General features: G+C 39.4%; 1 protein-coding gene and 1 long non-coding RNA gene across 2 annotated transcripts; one reads left to right on the forward strand and one right to left on the reverse strand.

Annotated features, from left to right (window-relative positions):
- Positions 1–437: 437 nt before the first annotated feature.
- pstpip2 (proline-serine-threonine phosphatase interacting protein 2) lies at positions 438–16,772 on the reverse strand. Its single transcript, XM_012879764.3, has 14 exons — positions 16,644–16,772; positions 15,984–16,084; positions 12,143–12,217; positions 11,369–11,403; positions 11,169–11,275; positions 11,022–11,084; positions 8,653–8,751; positions 8,196–8,241; positions 4,936–5,015; positions 4,746–4,844; positions 1,408–1,504; positions 1,204–1,288; positions 1,041–1,078; positions 438–902 (listed from the first exon to the last, which is right to left on the reverse strand). Exons 1-14 carry the CDS (start codon positions 16,674–16,676, stop codon positions 847–849), a joined length of 1,014 nt encoding a protein of 337 aa, XP_012735218.3. The 5' UTR covers positions 16,677–16,772; the 3' UTR covers positions 438–846.
- Positions 16,773–22,212: 5,440 nt separating this feature from the next.
- Positions 22,213–23,500, forward strand: LOC110366426. The gene is made up of 2 exons (XR_002426661.2): positions 22,213–22,331; positions 22,436–23,500. It is a non-coding gene; the product is annotated as an uncharacterized LOC110366426 (long non-coding RNA).
- Positions 23,501–24,541: the final 1,041 nt, after the last annotated feature.

The raw sequence follows: 24,541 nt of genomic DNA on the forward strand, positions 1-24,541 counted from the left end.
AAATCCCAAAGCAACGTGTTGAAGTTTGCGGTAGGAACGTGACGGGATGTGAAAAAAGGGTTATGAAATGGACTAAAGAAAGGTAGAAAGGAGAAAAACACAAGAAACACATTTCCTCTTTCCAATGTGTCAAACCCGATTTCTTTAAACGGCGGCATTCTTTGAAATGCTGTTTTGTCAGTAAAGAGAAGTAAAAGAAATTCAGTACATAGCTACAACGATTTTAATAGTTGAGATTTTAATGAAGTAATTGTTGGTCCATGTGGTCTTATGTTTCTTTTTTTTTAGTTTACTGAGCAATTTGTAAAAAATGTTGCAACTTCTAGTTGAGCAACTTGGATGTTTTTTTTTTTTTATATATATAGAAAGGCAATGAAAACGGCACGTTATAAAAGCTGTGAGAATCCTGCCAGTCATGTGGCAGTGGTCACTTACTTTCACATCAATAAGGAAACGAAAACTGGCGAACAAATGGCACGTTTAAATTTGGAAAAAACAAAGCAGGAGAGAAACTATGACGCAGGGCGGGTCATTGAATTTGCACGGCAGTTAGGCTTACATACAGTAAATGGGTTAAGATTTTTGTCTGATGATTATCTGTGATGTAAAAACACAGAACAAACATATTTATTATGGTCCATCATTTTATTTCATACATTAAGCAACAAACGTTTTTTTTTTAACCTATTTTAACATATCCAGGTACATTCAAAACTTAAGTGAAGCATTGTCTGTTAAAAGTTATGACACTAATTTTCCATCTGATATGACTGCATGTTTACAGGAAGCCTCAAAAGAGGAAGTTATGAGTTATAATGGGTATGTCTGAAACTGGAGACATAAATGTTAATACTGGATCACACTGTAATCTCCTTCAAGCGCCGACGAGTGGCGTGCATCATCTGCAACGAAACGAACGGCATCACTTTTATTCAAAACATAAAATATGTCATACAATGCCATGAAAATCTAAAAGCCATCGTGTTTCAATGCCATTATTGGCATCTAAGTGCAGTTACTCTCATTAAAAGAAGACATACCCCTATTGCTCTGGGTTGGATCTGGTAGTGGCCCCCTCCTGCGGATTCACAAAACAAAAGTCGACACATACGCAGCTCAAGACCAGCGCTCTGCACTGGCAAAGAACGGGTCGAAACATTAAAAGAAAAACAAACAAATAAAACGGAATTTCTTTTGGTTTACCTGCCGACTGGTGGAGGCATCCGAGACGGCGGCGGTCCAGTTGGAGACCTCTGACCGGTGTAGAAGTTCTCATACACGACTGCGGCTGTTCCACACAAACACAGATAGTGATCTCTCACTGTCACACCAGCACTTCTCTGAGTTTACAGCAACGGGTTAATCGTTAACGGCACGCTACTGCGTCCCTTTGTGCTGCAGATATACCTGGCGGTTTGTCTCCGGTGCGTCTGAGGTTCACAAAGTGTTCGATATCTTCCCGGATGTCGCATTGTTCCAGTGACCTCCGCACTTCCTCATACAGCTTGGCACGCACATGGCACATTAAACACAGAGAGAAGCAACAAATTAGGTCAATGGTCACCTGTTGCTTTCATACGGGTTGATACAGTTAGGTGTTTATCAGGTGAGGAAAAATTGTCAGCAAGAGTAATGCAGCAACAAATTTGAACTCAAGGGCCACAAACACAATATCAACCAGCACACAGGGCCTTCCGGAGAGTCTCCATTCAAAGCAAAACCCATCAAGATGTGACAGTCCAGCTAAACCGACAGACTGGGCAAAGGAAAACAGCCACGAGGCCCAGTGTAACTTTGGAGGAGCTGCAGAGACCCACAGCTCACACTGCAAAAAGAGAACTAAAAATAAGTACAATTTTCTTGAAATGAATGTATTTGCCCTTGATTTGAGCAGGTAAATAAAATTATTTGCCAATGGAATGAGTATTTTTACCCCTAAAATAAGATTATTAGAAATACTGCTCTTGAAATAAGGTGATGGAGATGAATTGTTCCTGTTTTAAGTGCAAAAATCTTATTCCATTGGCAAATAGTCCTATTTATCTACTCAAATCAAGGAAAAATACTTAAATTTAAAGAAAAAAAATCTTATTTTTAGGTATATTTTTTGCAGTGCAAGTGGGAGACTCTGTTGACAGGCTTTCTAAAAACCAATGTCGATGTTCACAAAGGACCCTAAGACTAAAAGTAGCTCTCAGTGACTTCATTTTAGGAAATATCTTTACCTAAAATAAAAGTTTACCTGGGTAAGATAAGTTACTCACTGAGCATCTTAGTCCTTAAAAGAGGTCCAAACAATCATACAATTATTAATATGCAGTTAAGATAAACGTTATCATCCTCAAAGGGGGTAATTAATTTGTTTCAGCAGCCCAACAGTTTAAAGGTGCGGCTAATTTTAATGAGAATAAATAAATATTAGGAAAAAGTATTAAATAATCATGAATAAAGAAGTTGAGAAATGGAAAAATAGAGGATAGAGGGTTTTTTTAACGGTATTTACATACTATAAAATGCTCAATAATAAACGTTCAAGAAGAATTGGAAAAAGTTGCAGAAAAATATATACATATATACACACTCTGGACAAGATAAAAGAGGTGAGAAGGTATTTTCTGTATTGTGTATAATGCCAGTAACTTAAATAGTCATCTGGAAGTTTGTGTGATGCCATCTCCTCTCTGGGTTTTGATCGCTGCACAGAGCGATTCTCGCTTTCCAGACTGCTGCGTTAAAAAAAGGAGAGAAAAAGACGCATTGATCTGCGGCAATGCGCCCCAAAGTCCTCCTATTGCGCCAGTATAGCGAGGAAGCATAACAATAAGCAAATCATAATAATGATCAGGATGTAAATAAGCTACATTCAAACATTTCGACGCTGTGTGACAATCCGCTGATTTCTAGGAGCACAATTGTTTTTCGTGTTTTTGTTGTATCAACCAATCACAGCTCTTTGAAGACAGCGTCTCACTTAGCAACAGGGTCAACCACACACTAGGTAAAACATTTCTGTCATCTCCTTACTCAGACCTGCAGCTCTGCAGCTTCCTCAATCGGTCTGACATCCTTTGGCCGGATGTTTTAGGCTAAGATAGGAGCTCTCTGAGAGGACTCAGAATCTTTGTGATTACGAGCAGAGGTCTTTATGGAAGAGTGGGAAGAGGAAAGTCGCTATTAAAATAAAGTAATAACGAGTCCTGTTTAAACTTTGTTACAGGTCATTTAAGAGACACATCAATCATGTAGAACAAGCTCATTTGGTCAGATTGGCCCTATACACACACACACACACATATATATATATATATATATATATATATATATATATATATATATATATATAGATAGATAGATAGATAGATAGATAGATAGATAGATAGATAGATAGATAGTATTGTGGAAACCTAGACCTACATATCATCTTAAACGCACTGTTGCCACTGTAAAACACACTGGCAGCATCATGTTGTTTGGATGCTTTTCTTAAGCAGACGATGAATGGTGCTGAACGCAGGGAAACACAGGGGGAAAAAAACTGTCAGGGGCTGCCGAAGCCTTGGGACTGGGACAGCAGTTCTCCTTCAGGCAGGACAACCCTAAACATACAGCAGATCAAATGTGCATCCGTAACAATGACCTAGTCAAAGTCCAGACTTAAATCCAATCAAGAAATGCTGTAAGGCTTGAAAATTGCCTTCACCGACTGACAGACTTGGTCTGTTCTGGCTGAGTCTGAGATCTTTTGCAGCCTTTTGCAAAGAAGAACAATTTTTAGTGCCTACGTGCCCAAAGACGGCACAGACATGAACCAACGATACTTGTAGCTGTGACTGCGGCAGGAGGTGGTTCTGCAAAATATTGACTGAGGGAGGCAGAGTGCAAATCAACGCCAGACTTCTTATGTTTTTATTTGTTACATTATTTGAAAGCTGCTATGTGTTGCTCTGTTGCAACAAAATCCCAATAAAACCCAATAGAGGTTTATGTTCGCAACTTGGGAAAAATGTGAAAAAAAATGTGAAGGTTTAGGGAGAGTTTTGCAAGCCACTGTATGAGCAACACTTACTTAGAGTTAAGGGCGACACGTCTTTTCTGTTGCCTGGTGATGTCTGACTCCTAAGCTGCTAAGTGCTTAACTAAGGCCTGCAGGTAGCTGTTAAATGTCTGTCTGCTGCTTGGTTTGAGCGCTGTGGATTAGAATGATTCACTCAGCACTTTTTTTTCACTGAAAACACCTACTTGCAAGAACAGAAAAAAAAACACACTTAAGGAGCTCTAAATCCAAATCAGAAACCTCAGAGAAACATAGAGATTATTCTTTTGAAAAATCTAAAATGCTAACTTTAACAATTTCAGAGCACCTGCAGTATATTGTCTTGATCTACGTGTTAATTTTATACGAGTCTAGAAATAGATATTGACATTTCACAACATTAAACAATTATTAATTTCTCCCTTGTTATGTCGCTACAGCACCATTTGCCAACGCATGCTAAAAGCATTATCAAAACTCTTAAGGCCCCGTGTGCTTTGATTGGTCAGTTATAAGGGAAAGTATACCAGTTTAAAGGTAGCAGCTCATGCATTGCTTTAGAAATGTTACAGAGGAAAAAAAAAAAAAAAAAAAAAAAAAAAAAAAGAAATGTTAAAGAGGTTCGTCATCAGGGGTTCAGGGACTGTGCTTTAGTGTGATGAAGATCAGAACCGGAGAGTGTGTGAGCTGGCGACCCGCTGTGGAGCTTTACCTCGTCGCTGGTGACGCATTGCTGCGAAAGCTGGTTAAGATGAGTCCACACTGTGTTCCTCAGGAAGTTAATGCGTTCTACCGACTGTTTTTCAAATATCTGGGAATTCAACAACAGATTGGGCAGTCAGGTGATCGTGTGCCCAACGGTTCACTTACTGTTCGAATGAGGAAGTCAATTTCAGCCTCACCTCGCAGGCGTTTATGTGCTCCTTCAGCCAGTCGTCTCGAATCTTCCCCAGAGTTGTGACATGCTGTTGGTATAACCTGTCTGCCAGTGAAACCGAGACCACGGCGTAAACATTCAAATGCAGTTCACGAAGCATTACATTATCCATTTTACTACTTTTGTTAGACCTTTAGCTGCTTTCCACCATGATAGCAACCCCGGTGACAGGTTAGCCTAAATGCTAATAATCTCTGGGCGCTAATGTTCTCACAGAAAATGGAGCTCCCTGGCTCTTTGATGTTTATTATATGCAAAAGGGTCTTGTAAGCATCCAAACTTTAACTGCAGCATTTTTTTTTTTTTAGAAATGTCATTACTTGTTAAGGAAACTTGCACACATCAAACTGCAAATCTAATGATACAGAGGAACATTAATGTTAAGACAAATCTACAATGCTATCCTTCCTATATGTGTCTCGAATTATTTGTGCTGTTGTGCAAGAGGTTTCTTTTATCTCAAACTGTCTCCTGTTATAGGATAAAGTTTGAGTTATGTTTTTTAGCCTCTCACCTTCCCTTCTTTTGTGGCCTCTATCTTCTCACAGAGTAATGGCAGCGCCATGTGGTCACCGCGTGGTGACCTTGGCAGCAAGGCCTCAGTAAATCATCTCCCCCTGAAATGTTTGTGATGTTTGTTTGTTCATGTTATGGTGATTGTACTGAAACAACAATTTCCCTCTGGGATTATTAAGGTATGTCTGAGTCTGAGTCTAAGTGCTTGTCTTTATCAATTCATTTCCCTCAGGATAGCACAGTGGCTTTTTCTAAGTATACACATCCCTGGTAAAAAGGCCAGGCTACTGTGACGCAATGAACCAGGGCAAATTTTTCTACCTTTGATCTTGCATATCACACAATTCAATTGAAAATTAAATGTGTTTGAGGCAAATCTAAAAAAAAAAATTAACAATTTGTTGAGGCGCCACTTTGATTTTGTTGCAGCCTTCAGTTCTCTTGTAGTATCTATAGTGTCTCCTGTAGCGTTTATTTCCGGCTAATCAGTACTCTGTGACAGTCAAACTGAAAGTTTCTACGAAACAGACAAAAAAGACAAGATGAAAGCTGTCAAGAGGTCTGCAGAAACACCGAAAGACCTGAAACATTTTCTAGTAAGTAGTGGTTGGTTTCTGCAAGTGAGAGCAACCTCCTTTACTCTCAATTGCTCTGACTCTGGAGTAGCATTTGAAGCCAGAGGCCTTTTCTTACAAGAAAATAAATAAAAATACTCGTCATGCCTACATCTCCCAAAACCATGTTAGGAAGTGTGACAGCCTTGTGACACCAACATTGAACTTGTTGGCCTCAATTCCTCATAGCATAACTGAAAGTACACCACACCCGCATTGAGGCATGGTGGTGACAGCGTCATGGTCTAGGGTTGCTTTTTTTTTTTCTCAAGTGGAACCTGACTTTTTGTTAATGTGAACGAATTGTGAGAAAAGTTCCAAACACCATTCTGTTTAGACAAGAAATCTGAGGATGACATGGGCATCGCTGCGAGTCCAAACCTAAGACTAGATCAACAAAAGAGTGGCTTCACCAGAGCTAAAGGGAGAACGCAACGACCTAGAAAAGGCCAGAGATAAATCTGAGACGAGTCAGGTTACCCGAAAAGCGCCCATAAAGAGCGGATGTTCTGACAAAGCAGGAAACCTTTTTCTGAGGCAGAATAGACAAATGTTAGTAAATCGCAGTGGACCGACTCCTGCCACAGAATACTGAACACAACATGAAGGTGCTTCAACAGTAGTGTTTGTGTAAGAGTGTAATGCAGCTTTCTTTGTATTTTGGTTTTATCTTATAGAATACATACGACACTTTAAAGGAGCCTAGTCACATACTATCACCATAAAAAGCCACATTCTCCTTCCATTCATCTTCAAATAAAACAACATACAGCAAGTGTTCGTCCTGAAAGTGTTCACTTGGTCCTTTTTGGAGCCAGAAAAGAACTTTGCACCGGGCGCGGTCAGCAGCCGGGAAAAGTGTTGTGCCATCTGCCGACAGTACCTCTGAACTATCGGAAAGCATGAGGACAACAACTGACCCGGCTACCGTAGCAGCCAGTGGACCGTCCTGCAATGCCACGCCGTAAAGCGACAGCTCGGACCGGTTGAAGACCAACCAGATCTGCAGGTTTAGGGTCTCTTAACCTCTTTCTCTTTGCACCCTCGCTGAACGTTGCCGACTCGCTCGGCTCCACGGTTTCTCCTCGTTTACTCATCGTGTTGCATGCGCAATATTGTACTCCAGTGTGGTCACGTGCCGTTGGTATGAGACATATACACAAACGTGCTAACGAATGGAGCGAAGGCAAAGTATAAAACGCAGAAGTAAAATATAATTGGCTAACATTGCACAATAGTTTAACCGGAAAACCTTTGTATGCAACCAGTCATTTCGTAAAGTCATATTATGTGACTAAACTAAAGGTGGTTAAGAGTATCATTGTCTCCCTTTCTTAGCGTCACAACATCTTGGCCTCTTAACGCAGGTGTGTACACGTTCAGATCTACTGTAAATCCAGCAGATCTAATGATATTTTAAGATGGCAGATTGAAGTTCACTAACTGACGTCGTGCTGAAGAGTCAAATGGCAAAACACTGAACTGTGTACAACTGCCCAGCAGCCAGTGGGTGTTTAGTTGTATAGGATTTGTTAAAACAGCAGAAAGAAATTAGGGAATATTTTGAAAGATTTCTGTATTAAAACTTGAAAATGCACTTTAATGGAGTGTTTGCAAGATTAAGGCGTTTTCATTTGGGATTCATCAGCTCACGTGGACACACGACATCTCATATTTACCTATATGTCGTGGCAGCATAATAAAGTGTACCAGTATGGGCCTGAATTTGAGAGACGGACTTCATTTAAAGCAGGGTGGATAAAGTCACATTGTTAATGTGGTCCAGTCGGTCCACTCTAACTCTAAATCTACTGTAAATTACAAGCTGTATTCTTGCACAAATGCCCTTTGCACAATCAATTCTGCACATACAAATGGTTTTAAAAATACTCACCTGTACACTGTGACTTCTCCTGCATTGTCTACATTTAAATAGTTTACTTTTAAATCACTGCTGCCCCTTATACTGTAATTTAATTTTACTGCAATTTACAAGCTGTATGCAACAAAATTTTGTTCTGTACGCACTCTGTGCATACAGATGACAAATAAAGTTGTCTAAGTCTAAGTCTAACATTATTGCTGGCTGGCTTACCTGCTTCTTCCGCGTTCTGTTTTGCCTGCTGAGCTTTTGATTGGAGCTGGAAGATGAAAAGAAAAGAAGCCAAATGAGAAAGTTTAGTTCAGGCCAACTAATATACGTTTTCCATGCAAATAGTCGGGTTTGTAAGCTGCGCGTGTTATAGGGACTGGCTCCTTCTTTAGATCTGACACAGATCGTGCACTTTCTGGGCTTCAGGAAATAAATCAGTCACAAGTTTCTAACGCCTAAAAATAAGTTATGTCCACAAGAACAAAATCTAGAAACAGTGAAATTTTCCAAAAATACCACAACATAAATCATCAAGTTTATCCTTAAGACTGAAGTTAAGGTATAGAGTAAGCATTTTTTTTCTGGCAAACACATTAGATGTAAAGAAGTTCAGAGGTTCAGACTAATGTTTACACTTTTTCTTCTTCTAGTGTCACGCTAGGATGGGTTGTCTGGGTACCTTCTCCACGAGCTTGGTGTTGGTGGTGTTGGTGTTTCGGTTCATGTTCTGATCGGCTTCTTCCTTGTCGCGACACTTCTGCTCATATGTTTTCTTGGACTGGGCACAATGCAACGGCAGACAGGAACTGTCATTGTTCTGAAGGTTCAGTTACCGCAAGGATTTATACAGCAAAACATTTACAACAAAAACAGAGGAAATTGCTCTGGTGCCATTAGTTCTCCTTTTACCACCAACTATCTTTGTGATTTGCTTTTTCTTTCAAATCCTTTAATCGGGTCTTTTTGAAATGGTGTAATTTAATTTTCAGACTGCTAAGACAACTTCCTCAATCAATGTGGAAGAACAGTAAAGGGAATTAAAGCGGCAGTTTTTTTACACACGCCTCAAACTGTTGTGACATGGTCAGGAGCTGCTCGTGCTATTTGGCTTTTATACTTCTGGTTTTCATTTTACATGATAGGTTGCACAACAGCAGCTGAAAACAAGGGAGAACCCTTAGCACTCATGTCTTTACAGCTTTATGTTCATGGAGTATTCTAGCTTTAAAATAGGTTACTCTGTACCATCCAAAACTATTTGGACCCCTGATAAAAATACAGTTAGTGAAAGATTTAAAAATCTTCTATTCCACAAGCATATTCTTTAAGAAAAAAAACAATGTCTTTCAAATACAAAGGAGAATTAAGATCACATGGAGGAAAAATTAAAAAGTGCATGTTTTTGGTGGATTTTTTTTTTCATTTTCAATAAAGAATAAAGTCAAAGATTGACTTGAAGAATTCAAAAAAAGTTTAAATGTTGAGATTACAGTCAAAATGTAAAGAGAATTTTTTTTTTCACAATTAAAGTCAAAAACATTTAGAATAAAGTAGAAACAATATCCCTCTTTTGTTTTATAGGACATCCATGTGGAAAATCAGTTACTAAAATGTCTTAATCTCATCTGACCAAAGCACACAGCTCCAGTAAAGACCCAGTAGCACCCTAACGCCACATATCTGCATCTATGAATGTAGGACATTCTTTTTTAATGTAACTCACTTAATCATCGACATGTACCTGCAATTGTTGTTATGGACACTTGTTAATCCAAAAATGTGACCTATTGCTGCAGTTCCCCAATACTGAGCTTTCAATAAAGTTATTTTTACGTTGCTTACCATCCTCCTGACAGTGTGTGTTGGTAAGAAACCCCTGTTTGTTTGTTTTTTAGCCTTGTTTGGCCTTATATTGCTTTGGCTGTAAATACGGTCAAGTTTAGCCATAGATTAAACAATATCTCCTTTATATCAATCATTTTCGATTTTTTGCTTCATAAAACTTAGCAAAATTTAAAACTTGCTTGTTGTCAGCTTTGGGATTGCTGATTCTGCAATAAATAGCTGTGAACTGTAACAGATGGTAGGTGTTGCTATACACAAAGGCCTATGGTATTAACAAATCCGGCTTCACTCTGCACATGTTGAACTGATCAAGGCACTGAACCCCAGCAATCTGCGTGTCAAGGTATGAATGTGTGAGTGCAGCTGGGTGAATGTGTTTATAGTGTAAAGCGCTTTGCGTGGTCCGCATGTCTAGAAAATTCAATCCGTTCACCGTGTTCTCTTGTCTTTGCCATTTGGAAGAGTTGATAACACTTGGTATTTTATGAATTTGTTGGGGTGCCAATAATTATGGCGCTGCCGATTTTATAAAAAAAAAAAAAAAATGTTTTTATCAAGATGAGATTTTCTTAACTTTACTCTAGCCATATGTATGCCGCTCCGCCTAGCTTCACTCACGTCCATCTGGGACCTCTCCCATAGAGAGTGATTTCTCCAACCAATTTTATTGTCCAGCCAATCAGGACGCAGGGCTGGAGTTTCATAGATGTGACGTAGTGGAGAAGCGACCGTGACGTGAGACTGTTTTGATTCAGATAGCATCGGCGGCTCGCATCGAGGAAGCAAGCGTTAACATTGATGCTGCAAAAAAAAAAAAAAAAAAAAAAAAAGGTTTGTTTTTTCCTGCGTCGCTCTCACAGCGTCACTGGTTAGCTTTGGTGTGAGTGGTTGAAATAGCACGTCGATAAAGATGACAGACAAGTGGCTTATCCAATCATATGCAAGGATTTTTGATGAGGCCCAGCCTTTAAAAAAGGCAATTCCTATGGAGAGGTCCCAGATGGATGTGAGTGAAGCTAGGCGGAGCGACATACATCTGGCTAGAGTCAGGTTAAGATTTTCTACCCCATTGAACAAATATACTTGTTCTCACAGAGTCAGTGTGAGATTTTGCTGCTGTGCTATAAAAGACAAAGTTATTTAAGGGGTTTTACACATTTAGGTGTGAAGGGGGTGCTGTTGCATATATCCCTCTCTACTTACATCCATCGTCCTTTTAAACTGTGAGGACTTCTGTTTGTGGAGTGCATCCATCTGTTGCTCTATCTAAAATAATAAAAATAAATAAGGGTACACGTCAATTAAACTCAGGCTACCTAAATGGACCATGGCGTGGGTAAAAGCACCAACCTTTTTCCTTCCTTCTTTCTGCTTTTCTCTGAATTCTTCCAGCTTCTTGGCCTCCTCCCTCATGCTCTGTGCCAGCTGCAAGTGGGAGAGACTAACATGTTCGGTCTCTTGAAGGAGAAAGAAAAACATGGTTTTAGAGGATCCAGCATGGAACGCGCGCGCTAAAGGAGTCCTTATGGCGTACGTGTAAATGCACTTACGTAGTTTAAACACGTCCAGGGATCGTTTTAGTGTGCTTGAAAATATAAAAGTAAAACAGAAATATTATGTAACATGTCCGAAGCACATTGACTTTCTCAATGACAGTAAGTTTCCCCCAAAAGGATTTCCATTTGCTTCCAGTGGAAATGTAGCAGATCTCCTCTCACAATGGACCTGTGCTCTATCTTTTAAAAAAAGAACAAATAATGCGCCACTAACATAAATAAACCACGCAATGTGTTATTTTCACCTGCTCTTCCTTCTTTATCACACTTGCACGTCTGCACAGGAACCAAACAAGGCCTGACATTTCACCAAAATGGGAACTTACGTTGTTGACAAAATGGCATGGTAGTTGTGGCGCTTTGAACACGACAGCCTGAAATATTACTAGGAAACTTTGAATATGGACTCGTACCAGCTTCCGTTCTGATTTTATTGTTATCCCCACATTTCATTTCCTTTTGGACTTAATGACCAATACTTGAATCTGAGTCAGAGTAGAGTCATGCCTGCTGGAAGTATCTGTGCCCACGTCCAGGACTGAGAGAATCAAAGAAATATCTATCTATCTATCTATCTATCTATCTATCTATCTATCTATCTATCTATCTATCTATCTATCTATCTATCTATCTATCTATCTATCTATCTATCTATATATATATATATATGTGTGTGTGTGTGTGTTTTTTGTAGAAAATGGCTTGTGTGCCGTATTTAGAGCTGATCAAACAGATTTATGACAGCATCTGGACTCAGAGGTGGCTTACTTCATCTCATTGTGTCCACAGACCTTCTTGGACAAACCAAGCAGGTCTTTGGCGTACCTCTCTTCGATCGAAGCCCTGAAACACACCGTTATCAAAGAGTGAGCACTTTAAGAAAGCAGATACATTTGCTTTTTGAATGGCTAAAGTATTTATACCTACTGAGGTTTTTCATGCTCTGTCACCTTACAACCACAATCTCCATTGTATTTTATAGGGTTTCCAGATGATATTATGATTTAGTGCATGATTATGAAGGGAAAGGGAAAAAGATACGTGGTTCAGCAGCATTTTATTTTTCCATCTACAAAAAGTGTAGATGAGAGTACTGGGGGGCTTTTGTATTCAGCCCTCCCCCTGAAAACTATTTCATGGAACCCCCTTTTACTGCATTTACAGCTGCAAGACTACAGCTTTGCACACATGAAGACTTTGCAAAACAGCTCAAACTCAGAGTTGATACAGAAGATCTGTGAAAAGCCATTGCCATTTTAACACGCACAGGTCCATTGTCCCCCTGTCTGTATGCTTAGGGTCATTGTCCTGTTGCTAGGTAAACCTCTGCTCTAGTCTACAGTCTTTTGTAACATCCAACAGGATAAAAAAATCTTTATTCATTTTCCCATCAACTATGACCTAGCTTCCCTGTCCCTGCTAAAGAAAAGCTTCCCTACAACACAGATGATGCCACCTCTGAGGGTGTTGTGTTCACCTTAAGGTGCAGCAGTATTGATTTTCTACAGGTAGGACAAAATGTTGCCTTGGTCTGACAAGAACAACTTCTTCCACATATTGGCAGGTGGACAGCATGAATGAGGAAAACTACAAACAGGAATTCTTTTTCATTTCATTCTGCACTGACTTTCTTTTCTTGCCGTTCTTAGTGGATAGAAATACCTTTTTATTGTTTCACAATGGCGAGACTCAGGGGTGACAGTGGCAAAAACCCAGAGACTCGATTAGGTAATATGAATTCAGCAAATCTAACCACAACACAGCTAGTTTCAAGCCGTGAGTCGAAAGGTAAAAAAAAAAAAGACAGGGGCACAGACAGAGACTACTAGAAGTAGATACAAAAAAAAGGTTGAAACTTAAGAAGATACAGAGCCACTGCCATCAGCTGTCAGCTCACACAGCACTATAGGGGGAAAAAAAGTCCAGGGGGGCATCCATGTTGTTTTAGAGGGTTGCAATTGTGAAACACTCTTTCCGTTTTTAGATGATGGATTGAAGAACACTGTTCAAAGTTTGAGATATTGTTGAATTATCTAAGTTCGGGTTTTGTTTAGTTCAGTTTTGGACTTTTCTTCCTTTAATCTGTCACTCCTCTGTCACCAGCCAGTAATCAAGTCAGTTCACCTCTCAGCCACCAGACACTACCCAATCAGTTTGCCTGCCACTCCTCAGTCACCAGTCATTAACCAGTCATTAATTAAGTAATTAATCAGTTCAGTCCGCTTCTAGTCACCACCCTTCCTTAGATCAGTTCCACCTGTTGCCAGCAATTAGTTTTCAACTCCGGTCACCTGTTCATTACTCTAGTTGAGTTTACCCGTCTCAGTCAACTCAACAGTGCCAGATTATTTTGTGCCATTCGGTGAGTCTAGTCTAGCAGTTTCTGTTTGCCTGCCTAACTGTGATCTGACCTGATTTTGCCTCCGCAATTATCTGAGCCAGCCTGATCCCTGTATTACCTGATTACCTGCCTGTTACCTGACCTGTTGTCTGTCCCTGGATTCTGATTTGGGACTGCCTTTTGGATTTCAGTTCAGTTAGATTACGGACTCTGGTTATTCCCTTTGGTCATCCTGCCTGCCTCTGTCATGCCTGCCATTTAATAAACTTTAAACGCTGTCTTCTCTGGCTGAATTATGGGTCCTCTGGTTCCGATCGATACAATAGATGGTAAATGGACTAAACATATACAACGCTTTTTTTTTTTTTTTTTTTTTTTGTCATACCGTTCGCTCAAGGCGCTTTCACAATAGAACCACGTTCGTTCACTCATCCCTACGTACACCAGAACACAGATCAGCAGGAAATATGGGCTTTAGGTGCCTTATCCCTGACCTGTCCATAGTTGTCCTTGCTTTTCGTGACGTTCTTTGTTCACTGATGTTCCCCAACAATAGTCTGAGGCCCTCAGAGAACAGCAGGAGTTAATGGGTCTACATTACACACTAGTGTGAAGTCTGTGTGCTCATCAGGGGACTTTAGCAATTGGTTGTACCAGATGTTATTTCATGGTGTCGTAGCAAAGGTGTTCAAATACAAATGAATGCGCATTACCTTTTGAATATGGTGTATTTTTTCCCCCCATCCAATTTACAATCATGTATTGGTTTGTATTAGTCGATCAGATGAAAATCCCACTAAAACACTTTGCAGTTTCTGGCTCTAATGCGACAGAACCTGGTAAAGCTGGTAGAGGTCATTATCTTCCAAGCTTCTGCAATGGTAGTTAACATTCACCTACAATTTGGTCTTCCTTATCGGGAAACAGACATGTTGACAGTAGATGTTGTATATTTGCATTTTAAATTTTTGTGTGACTGATAAGGAAACAAAGCCTTACATGGTGCTATGGAGCATTATCCCTGGTCAACACGTTCTGAGGGAACTTGAGATACAGTGAGACTATGGATGAATAGTATTTGGAATTGCTTCTGTGCAAGTTTGTTAATTGTCTCTCTCTCTCTCTCTCTCTCTATATATATATATATATATATATATATATATATATATATATATATATATATATATATACATATGGCAAAACAAATATGACAAAATATACCAATTGTAACATAGAAATATCTGACTTATGTGCTCTCAAGTGTTTAATGAGCTACTTGTATATATAAAATGATTACTTCACTTTTTATGCTTATCACACCAAGCCCAACCCTGTTCACAGCATTTGATCGAGGGAGGAAATGCAGAACGATAGCAAAGCAGGAAACAGCTACTCTGGTTATAGTGCTAATAACCTTAAATAGTTTAGCACTTTATTTATGTACTGACCCTGACTAAATGTGAGCATGTATTCCTATCAGATCAGAAATGGGATATACGTTGTATTGATTTTAATTAGGTTTTCGTTTTTTCTGATTTCTGTGTATTTTAGCCCTGAAAGGTTTTCTTGCAGCAACAGTCATGTCCAAAACACTTACTTCTTGTATTTTGTGAAGCAGTCTGGTCAACAAAATGCTTTCCTTTCTTAATTTAGGGAACTTTCGGTTATGCTTTTATGCAACATGCTTGCATTCCTATTTCCATAGTGTATTACTGTGTATCATAACCACACAAACGCTGCTCTGTTTACCGCATCATAAAAGAGCACAATCATTTACCATACATTAGCTTATGATAGTAGCAGAAAGAAACAGGAGTAGACGTGTGCCTGCAGGTGATAGAGCGAGAACGGATTATTACTATAGGGGGAGGGAGGAGTTCAGAATGCAAAAATATGGCTTCATATGACTCCACAATAAAATAAGCCCAAAGATGCTTCTTGCGCATGCACGCATGCACAGACGCACACACACATTTCCCAATTTAAATGATGGTAATCACTGTAAAAAACAAATGGCCTTCTGTAGTCTCTTTGCACCAGGGATTTACAAACCTTCATATAGCTTGATGTTCCATATATCTTAAGTAATAAACTCTGCTACGTACCACAAAGACAGAGCAAAGTCTACAGTTCCTCTCACTTCAACTTTCAGTTCAAACCTCTTTTTTTTTCCCTCCTTGGCTGGCATCTGGCCGGTTTTCCAGAGACCCAAGCGCAGCCTTACTAAGCAGAATGAATTACATGTACGGGGGAAAAAAAAGTCCTTACCTGGCTTTCATGAAGTCCTCCACCTCCTTGCACGTTCTTTTACCCTCGTTGAGATACTGAATGATGGCATCGTAGCCAGCAGTGGAGGTCAGATCTGGGTACTGCAAAAAAAATAAAAAAAAATTAAATTGACTCTTCTTTTTTTCTTTATTAAAAATACCTGCTTACTGTTTTCTCTGAGCATCCTCTCTTAACTGTAACATGGGTTTTGCCTAGGCTTGTTTGAAAATAACAATCTCAGCGAACACTTGAACCCACCCATTGTGGTATTTTATATTCTGAGCTTTGCATCTAAAGGTAGCGTCCTGCAATATGTACACTTTAAGAACACTTTCTTTGTATGATATAAAATAGCTGTCCTGCAAATTTAATTAGATGAGAGTCTTAAGGGACAGTTTGGTAAATCATATCATTGTGCACATAGAAAATGTGCAATGATAAGCATTTCCATTTAAGGTATCAGCTACAGATTGAAGCACTGTACTGATTTCCTCCCTTAATTTTGTAAACTAAAAACAAAAATACATTAAACAGAAGCTCCAACATGCAGTTATAAGGTCAGATCGAACTAAGATATCTATCATAGTCAAGTATGTACAAAACAGAAGAGTGTAAGCTTTAATATCTAATTCTGATTAGTTTTAAAACAAACCCCCTCACCCAGAAGAAATCCTTGAAATGAAGGTTCCTCATGACTGAAACACAGCGAGCAGCAAAGAGGCAGGTTCAACTTGGCTCCAAGGGAGGATATTCCTTTTGCATCGACAGGGTCTGTCAAGTGTGAACTACCTGTTAATAGGCAACACATACTGGAGTCAGAGTGGCGCATGCGCAGTGACGAAGAAGCCGGCAGATAAAAAAGTATTAGAACGTTCTCAAAATTGAGTTTGAGTATGCTGCCATCTGCTGGCCGTAGGCAGCCATTACAAAGGAGTTTTTTTTCTAAAGCGTTGCTCAGAATCATCTTTATTCGGCCAACTATTAGACATAGTTGATGGGAATGTGGATAAAGTATATAAAGTATAAATAATGTATTACAATAATACATTATTGTAATACTGTATTTGTTATTAACACAGGGACTAATATGGAGGAATTCTGATGTACTCTGATCAGAATGTTGTTGTTCATTCTGGATAAAACAAGCCTTACAGTTCAGGGGATATTTATTCATTTCTGAGTTTCATTGTCCGTTAAAACTAGAGGAACAAAAAGCATTTTAAAGATGTTTGGTTTGACACAAGGCATTTGTTTTTGCCCTCTATATTTACGAAGCATGTTGATCTGGCCTGCAAACTTCCCTTAACAATGATCCAAATAGAGGTCCAGCTACATGTAAGTATTCCCGTGGTGGACTAAAACGGCGTATTTACTTAAATTAATAAGTTTCTACTTTTGCTGTCAGTCTGGTAGCAGGTTACTACCATACCAACACAATTAACTTCATCCATGTACGTGAACACAAATTGCAACATCTACACTATGGAAATTTCACGTCCCTCTATATGACAACATCATTTACTTGATTTTCTTTCTTTTTCTTTCTCAGCGTCAGCATTTTCCTGGTGTTTAATCTACTTGCTGCTGCACTCAGCTGTGGTCTGCCTGTTTATGGCTTTATAACGAGGCCTGCTTTGACAGATCTTGTATTTCCTGCCTTGTTGTGCTTTAAGATACCTTGCTGAATAAATGACTTTTGTTCTCTCACACCAGACTGCCTCCTTTGAGGTTCCTGTGTTTTGAGTCTGTTCTTTGACCAACTTGAATATAGTTAAAAAAACTGAAATGATTAGTCCATTAACCAGTATAGTCCAGAGCAGTCAAATGGTTGACAAAGAGATTTTTGATTTTGTTATAATAATAGTTAATGCAATACACTTAAAACAAGATTTTTTTTTATTGTTGGCTAGTGTACAAAAATGCAGTGGAAAGCATTTTCCATACTCAAAAAGAACAGGTTGATTATTAACATACCCATAGCACACAATTCATTTATGCCACTTTTTCCCTCAGTACAGCTAAATCAAAGTTGTTTAGAGCCACCAATGTTAAATTACCTTTTTAAAAAAAGACAACTTATAATCAGCAAACAGGCTTAAATCGGATGCAACCAGACTTTCGCTCAGTTTTTTGCTGAAAATGTTTCGACTATCTATTCAGCAGTCTTTGATAATTCTGATGGCTTGCACTTGTGTAACCTGTAGTCGGTGCGCTGCTGTTTTTAAAGGTCATGAAGGCCCATCCTCCTGTGTGCCTAATGGATCAGATGCAAATCAGTGACTCACCCAGCACTGTCCTGGTCTTGGTGTGAGTGGAGCACTTGGGAGTACTTGGTCACCTGAATGATAATGAAGCTGCTGATGTAATCTATTTGCATCGTGTGGGAGGACCGAGCTGTAAACACTGGTGAGTTTCAAACGCACCTTTGGCTGACGCAAATGTTTGTGGTGTCTCCACCAAGCTAAGAGACAGGAGTGTCAGAACAACATGAGCAAGAAAGAGGAGGGCTCTCTTCTCCAGTGACTCTTTGAATTTGTCTTCATTTTCTCTGTCCCCTTTCACTTTATCATTACAATTAAAATTAGGCCCTAAAACTTTATTATTTGGGCTGCTAAAATCGGCGTCTTTGATATTCAAACAGTTCAGATAAAAACGTTATGAACAATCATTCTGCTTACATTGTACCTGTAGTAGTAGAATAACGTTGGCCAGGATCTTGTGGACACCAAATTATCATTTTTTATGCTGATGATATGGTTAACTACAGCTTTGCAAAAACTCTTAATGCCAGTGTCTATACATTACAAAATGCTTCTAACATAGTTCAGAACATGTTGTTACAGCTGAAACTTACTTTAAATGCAAATGAGAGCAAGTTGATGTTTTTTCTCCAGAACAAAGAGCAATCTGCAAATACGTCCTCCAATACGTCACTTTTAAAAGGGCAGAAACCAAACGAGTTAAATCTTTTATAATATCTGGGTATTTTAATTGATGACAATCTTAGTTTTAAAGGACACGTCGAACATTTGGTCAGGAAAGTGAGACTGAAAATTGCCGTTTATTTCAGAAAAAGAAGAAGAAAAAAAAGTTTTTCAATGCAAAGAGGAAAATTGTAGCTGCAACATTTACACCCATTCTGGAGACCTCATTTGTACTCATTTATTGAAACTACCAGACTCTGTTTATCATGCCTCAATGAGGTTTATCACAAACTGTAAGCCTCACACACACCACTGTGAACTTTACACATGTAAATGGACTGAACTTATACAGCACCTTTCCAGTCATACTGACCACTCAAAGCACTGTACACTCACTAACACACAGATAGGCAATTTGGGGTTAAGGGCCTTACATCAACATGTGACAAGGGGAAGCTGGAATCAAACCCATAACCTTCTGATTGCAACCCATCAAGCCACAGTCACACTCTAGTGCAGGCCATCCCAGATATTTGTAGACTCACGCATTGGTATATGTTCATTTATAAGGGTATTCTACGTCTGCTCCCCTCATTTCTGTGTGAATATTTTCCACCATAAGCGGCTGGACTGTATTCTTTACGCTCACAAGACTCACTGCTGATGTCTGTACCAAGTGTCCACACACAAAGTGGCATTTCAGTATTCTGCCCACACAACATGGAACAATTTACAAAAAGACTGGTAATTAAAAGGAAGTGGATCCAATAGACCAGTTTAAACTCTTGCTCAAAGGTTTGGAAATGAAATCTGTGGTTTGGAAATGTTCTTAAATAGTCTTATGAAATTGTTGTTGAAAATGTCTCTGATGTACTGAATTGTTGTGATCTGTGCCATTGATTAGTAAACTCAATGGGACTTTCCTGGTTAAATAAAGGTTAAACAAAAACAAGTGTAGTATATTCATTAGTTATCCTTGCCTACTTGTACTTCTTTTGCATCAACAAAATAAAGAATAGGAACATTAATTGAAGCGTTGATTGGTGTGAATGAGTGTGGCTTTTAAATAAACCCATCATGAGATATTTACAGAAATCTGTGTGCTTTTTTGAGATCACGAGCCTGACTGATTTTAAGTAGATTGTGAGACCGGTTTGTTATCGCACAAACTTACATCTTATGTATCTTGTCTTCAGAAACCTTGAGAGCAATAAATTCCTATCCAGCTAAATATGCCAGACAAGTAAAGCTTCGCCACAGAGTATTCTGTTTTGCTGGAGCCAGCCACTGATGAACGTTTTCATAGACAGTAAAGACAGAATTTCTCTGGGTGAATTACCTGCAGGACTCTGTAAAGGCAGCCAACTCAAAAACACAGTGCTGCTACGAGCTGGGAAAGGACACGCCTCCTTCAGTCACGCAGGTTTGTCCTGCTGGTAAGTTACGACGTGGAAGCAGTCAGAAAGGCGGAAGAAGCACTCGCTCAGGTTGAATGTGACATCATACAGTTTCACCAGATATACTCGCAAACAACAAAAGCCTCCAAAATGTGAAGTGGATGTCAATGATGATACGGTTCATGTTAACAATAGTTAAGCATTTTTTTAATTTTTTTCCTAGTATCCAATTGGGGCCCCTTGGCTCTACGGTGATGTGAAGTATTTGCTTTGTTGCAAATGTCTTCTGTTTTTGCTTTTTGTCCTTAAATCAGATAATTGAATACAATTTTATTTCAGATAAGGATCATCAGAGTTGTTTTTAAATGATGATTTATTTTTTTTCTGTGGAGAAAAGCTTTCCGAGTCAATGTGAAAAAGCAGGAAAAAGCAGGGGCAGCTGTTGCCTATAGGTTTGTGATCCTGCCTTACATCCTTTTGGATGAATTTTGGCCCATTGCTCCTCGCTGAACTGTTTTAATCCAGACCCATTGGAAGGTTTGTGACCGTGATTGTCCTGCTTACAATCATACCAGCAGCCTCTCAACTGGACTTGTGTCCTGACGCAAATGATTTGGAGCGTTTCAGCGGTGGACTTGCTTTGTCCTGCCGCATAACCAAAGGTTGTTTTAAAAAGAGCCCCCCCTTCCCTTTGTCTGATATGAAAATTAGTTTCATGATATCAAACATTTACATTTATAGGAATAAAAAGCAAAAATCAGTAAGGGGGCAATTTTCTTTTTTTCATAGCACTGCATAAAAACACAAGCGCTACATCTCAGAATCTCCTTTCATCAATTAGCATGTTACAATGTTTTGGTACAAAACAGTAAAAAGAGACACAGAATGAATGAGTATGGCTCATATACAAGTTTTATAAAAGGTGCTTCTTTTGAGAAAGAACATAGCAGGCAAGGTTGAGTTTACAACGTTTTTTTTGGGAACTTTATGTGAAAGTCTCCGGATACTGTCATAGATTCCAGCAATCAGACACTAAAAACGATGAAAAGAAACAAGCCGCTCTGACAATAGATCACCTGAGATAGAGAAATCTGTCATGTGCCATGAGGCACGCGGTTAGATATTCACACTAGGGTGGTCAAACCTGATGAAAATAAACAATGGGGCTTCATCTTTACAACTTAAATAGCCAAATATAGTAATGAAGCACTGCTGACTGAGGTAATGTTGTGGCAGCATAACCAACAAGCTTCAGATCACCTGATAAAAGGAGGAACTATGCACTCCACCGTACTTTCCCTGCGTTCGTAGGTCAGAGCAAGTCGCGACATGTTTATGTTGCCGGCCCAGGTACTAAGATTGCCTTCATTTTTTTCCGTTTTTCATATGAAGGTCTGTCACATGCCCATCATGTTGTTGGCCACATTGTGTGACTGAGGCTTGTGGTGTTCTGTGTCTTTGTTTACATGTGCATGTAGAGATAGTGGTGTTCTTCTCCATTATTACCCCGTTAACTCACAACTCTTTATGACGGGTGGGCTTATATAAATGCAGCTCTTGGGCGATTAGAAACAAACATTCTCGTTTAAAATGATGTCATCTTGTGTCATGTGATTTACTGTAACTGTTTACTTTCTGCTGTGAACTCGGCAGAAAACGCTCAAGCGTTTCACCTGTGAATATGTTAGTTAGTCTTCTTACGTTTATTTCGTTTCCTTTCTCACACAGTACAAAAAAAAAACTACGAATAATACATGTGTAGTACAGCTGATTAGAAAAGTTAATAACAATATCATAAACACACTTCCTGGATGGGAGGATCTTGGCTGTGGCTGAAGGGGATTCCTCCTACAGTTTGCGTCACATACTGTACAGGCAGGCTTACTTAAGGCCGACTTCCTATGTATAGCTAGAACCTGTTCTTCCTTGTCAAAGCGCCACAACAGACTGCGAGCTGCGTGATCGAGAGACAAACGGAACGTCTGAAACCTCCTGGTCAAAGATGACAGTCAAAGTGGAAAACCACGGTGAGTTAAAAGAGGGTTTACGTGAACCTGTTTGAGTAATGTTTGGTACGTGTTAGACAATGGGTCTCAATTCTTTCTGACTTACTTTCATTCTCTCCCCACAGACCTGGCTGCCGCCATCGAGCTCTGCGCCCGCGAGCTCCGGCAAGTTGGGGACAAAGTCTACTGGAGACGCAAGCTGCTGGAAATACTGGTCAAGAACTATGAGACTGTCACTAAGATACGCTGAGAGGTCAAAGCTGATGCCGACTTACAAGGAATCATGAAAAAGAGAGGCACTGTGCCAAGAAAAGAAACAAAAACAAGTCTTGGATTCGAGCTCATTACCGGTACCGACGTGGTGACACACAGGAGGGATGCCCGCTGTTGAATCATCCCACAGGAGTTGCCAGTGTGGACTGTGGACTGGAATAGAGAATGGAAACAGAAATGCGTGGGTGCCTGTTGCTCCGGACGGCTGACCGGACCGAGGAAGAATGTCTACATGGTGGATGTCTGCTGAAGATAATGGAATTCAAACACACATACAGTCAAGCTCTAAATCATATTTACAGGATGTTCGTTTTAGAGTTGTAGCAATGAAAAAAACTGATGTTACAAAACGGTAAAAAAAAAGGTTACGAATGTAAGTATTTCCTTTGTAAAATGGAATACTTTGTGGATCGCTAATGTAAGAAGTTACTGGTACTATCTCTACTTAATGGGATACAATTATCATTTAACTATGATTCTTGTTCTGTCTGTGGTTTCAGCATTAATGGATGTCTTTGAGGGCATTTTACAGTTGTTAGAGTATATATTTAAAATACTATATCTTTGAAATGTGGTTGAAAACCCTTTAAACCATCTCCACCTTCAAAGGTTTATATTTATATGCCTAATGCTGAGGATGGTGTATTTAATGCTATTAATCTTTCACACTGTGATATATTGATGTTAAAAATACTTAATTTTCAAAACTACTGCTAAAAACTGTGTTTTTTTTAACAAGTAAAGGCATTAAAATGTTACTCAAATACTGAAGTTTAGAAAACATGTATTTTTCCATAAATGAAGTAGACTACTTGCTCATTTATGTGTTAAAGCATTAACTTGGACCCTCTAACAGTTAACTTGTTACAATAAGATGTTTGGTGTTAAATAAAACTGGGTACTTTTGTTTGTCAATACTTCTTCCCTGTGTCAATATTACATTTAACAAAGACATTTTATCAAGTGGTGTCCCCCAGGGTTCTGTTCTTGGTCTAGTTCTAATTTTCTTTCAGAGGAAAGGCTAAAAGTTATCTCTGGGTTTTTATTGAGTTTATGGTTTTAACTTAAGTACTGAATATATATATATATATATGTCTATCTCATGGTGGAATTTAACTTGCAAAGTTTTAGTAACTGATCCGACATTAACTTTTAAATGAAGTAGCAGGGACATAGAGAATTTTTCTAATGCATATATATATATATATATATATATATATCTCAAAAAATAAAGGGAACACTTAAACAACACAATTTAACTCCCAGTCAATCCCACTTCTGTGAAATCAAACTGTCCACTTCAGAAGCAACACTGATTGATAATCAATTTCACCTGCTGTTGTGTAAATGGAATAGACAACAGGTGGAAACTAGAGGCAATTATCAAGACCCCCCCAATAAAGTAGTGGTTCTGCAGGTGGTGACCACAGACCATTTCTCAGTTCCTCTGCTTTCTGGCTGATGTTTTGGTCACCTTTGAACGCTGGTGGTGCTTTCACTCTAGTGGTAGCATGAGACGGAGTCTACAACCCACACAAGTGGCTCAGGTAGTGCAGCTCATCCAGGATGGTGAATCAATGTGAGCTGTGGCAAGAAGGTTTTCTCTGTCTGTCAGCGTAGCGTCCAGAGCATGGAGGCGCTACCAGGAGACAGGCCAGTACATCAGGAGACATGGAGGAGGCCGTATGAGGCTACAACCCTGCAGCAGGACCGCTACCTCCACCTTTGTGCGAGGAGGAACAGGAGGAGCTCTGCCAGAGTCCTGCAGGATGACCTCCAGCAGGCCACAGATGTGCCTGTGTCTGCTCAAACGATCAGAAACAGACTCCATGAGGGTGGTATGAGGGTCTGATGTCCACAGGTGGGGGTTATGCTTACAGGCCAACACCATGCAGGACGTTTGGCTTTGGCCAGAGAACAACAAGATTGGCAAATTCACCACTGGTACCCTGTGGTCT

Source organism: Fundulus heteroclitus, chromosome 8 (genome assembly GCF_011125445.2).
Source record: "Fundulus heteroclitus isolate FHET01 chromosome 8, MU-UCD_Fhet_4.1, whole genome shotgun sequence".
Classification (NCBI taxonomy): Eukaryota; Metazoa; Chordata; class Actinopteri; order Cyprinodontiformes; family Fundulidae; genus Fundulus; species Fundulus heteroclitus.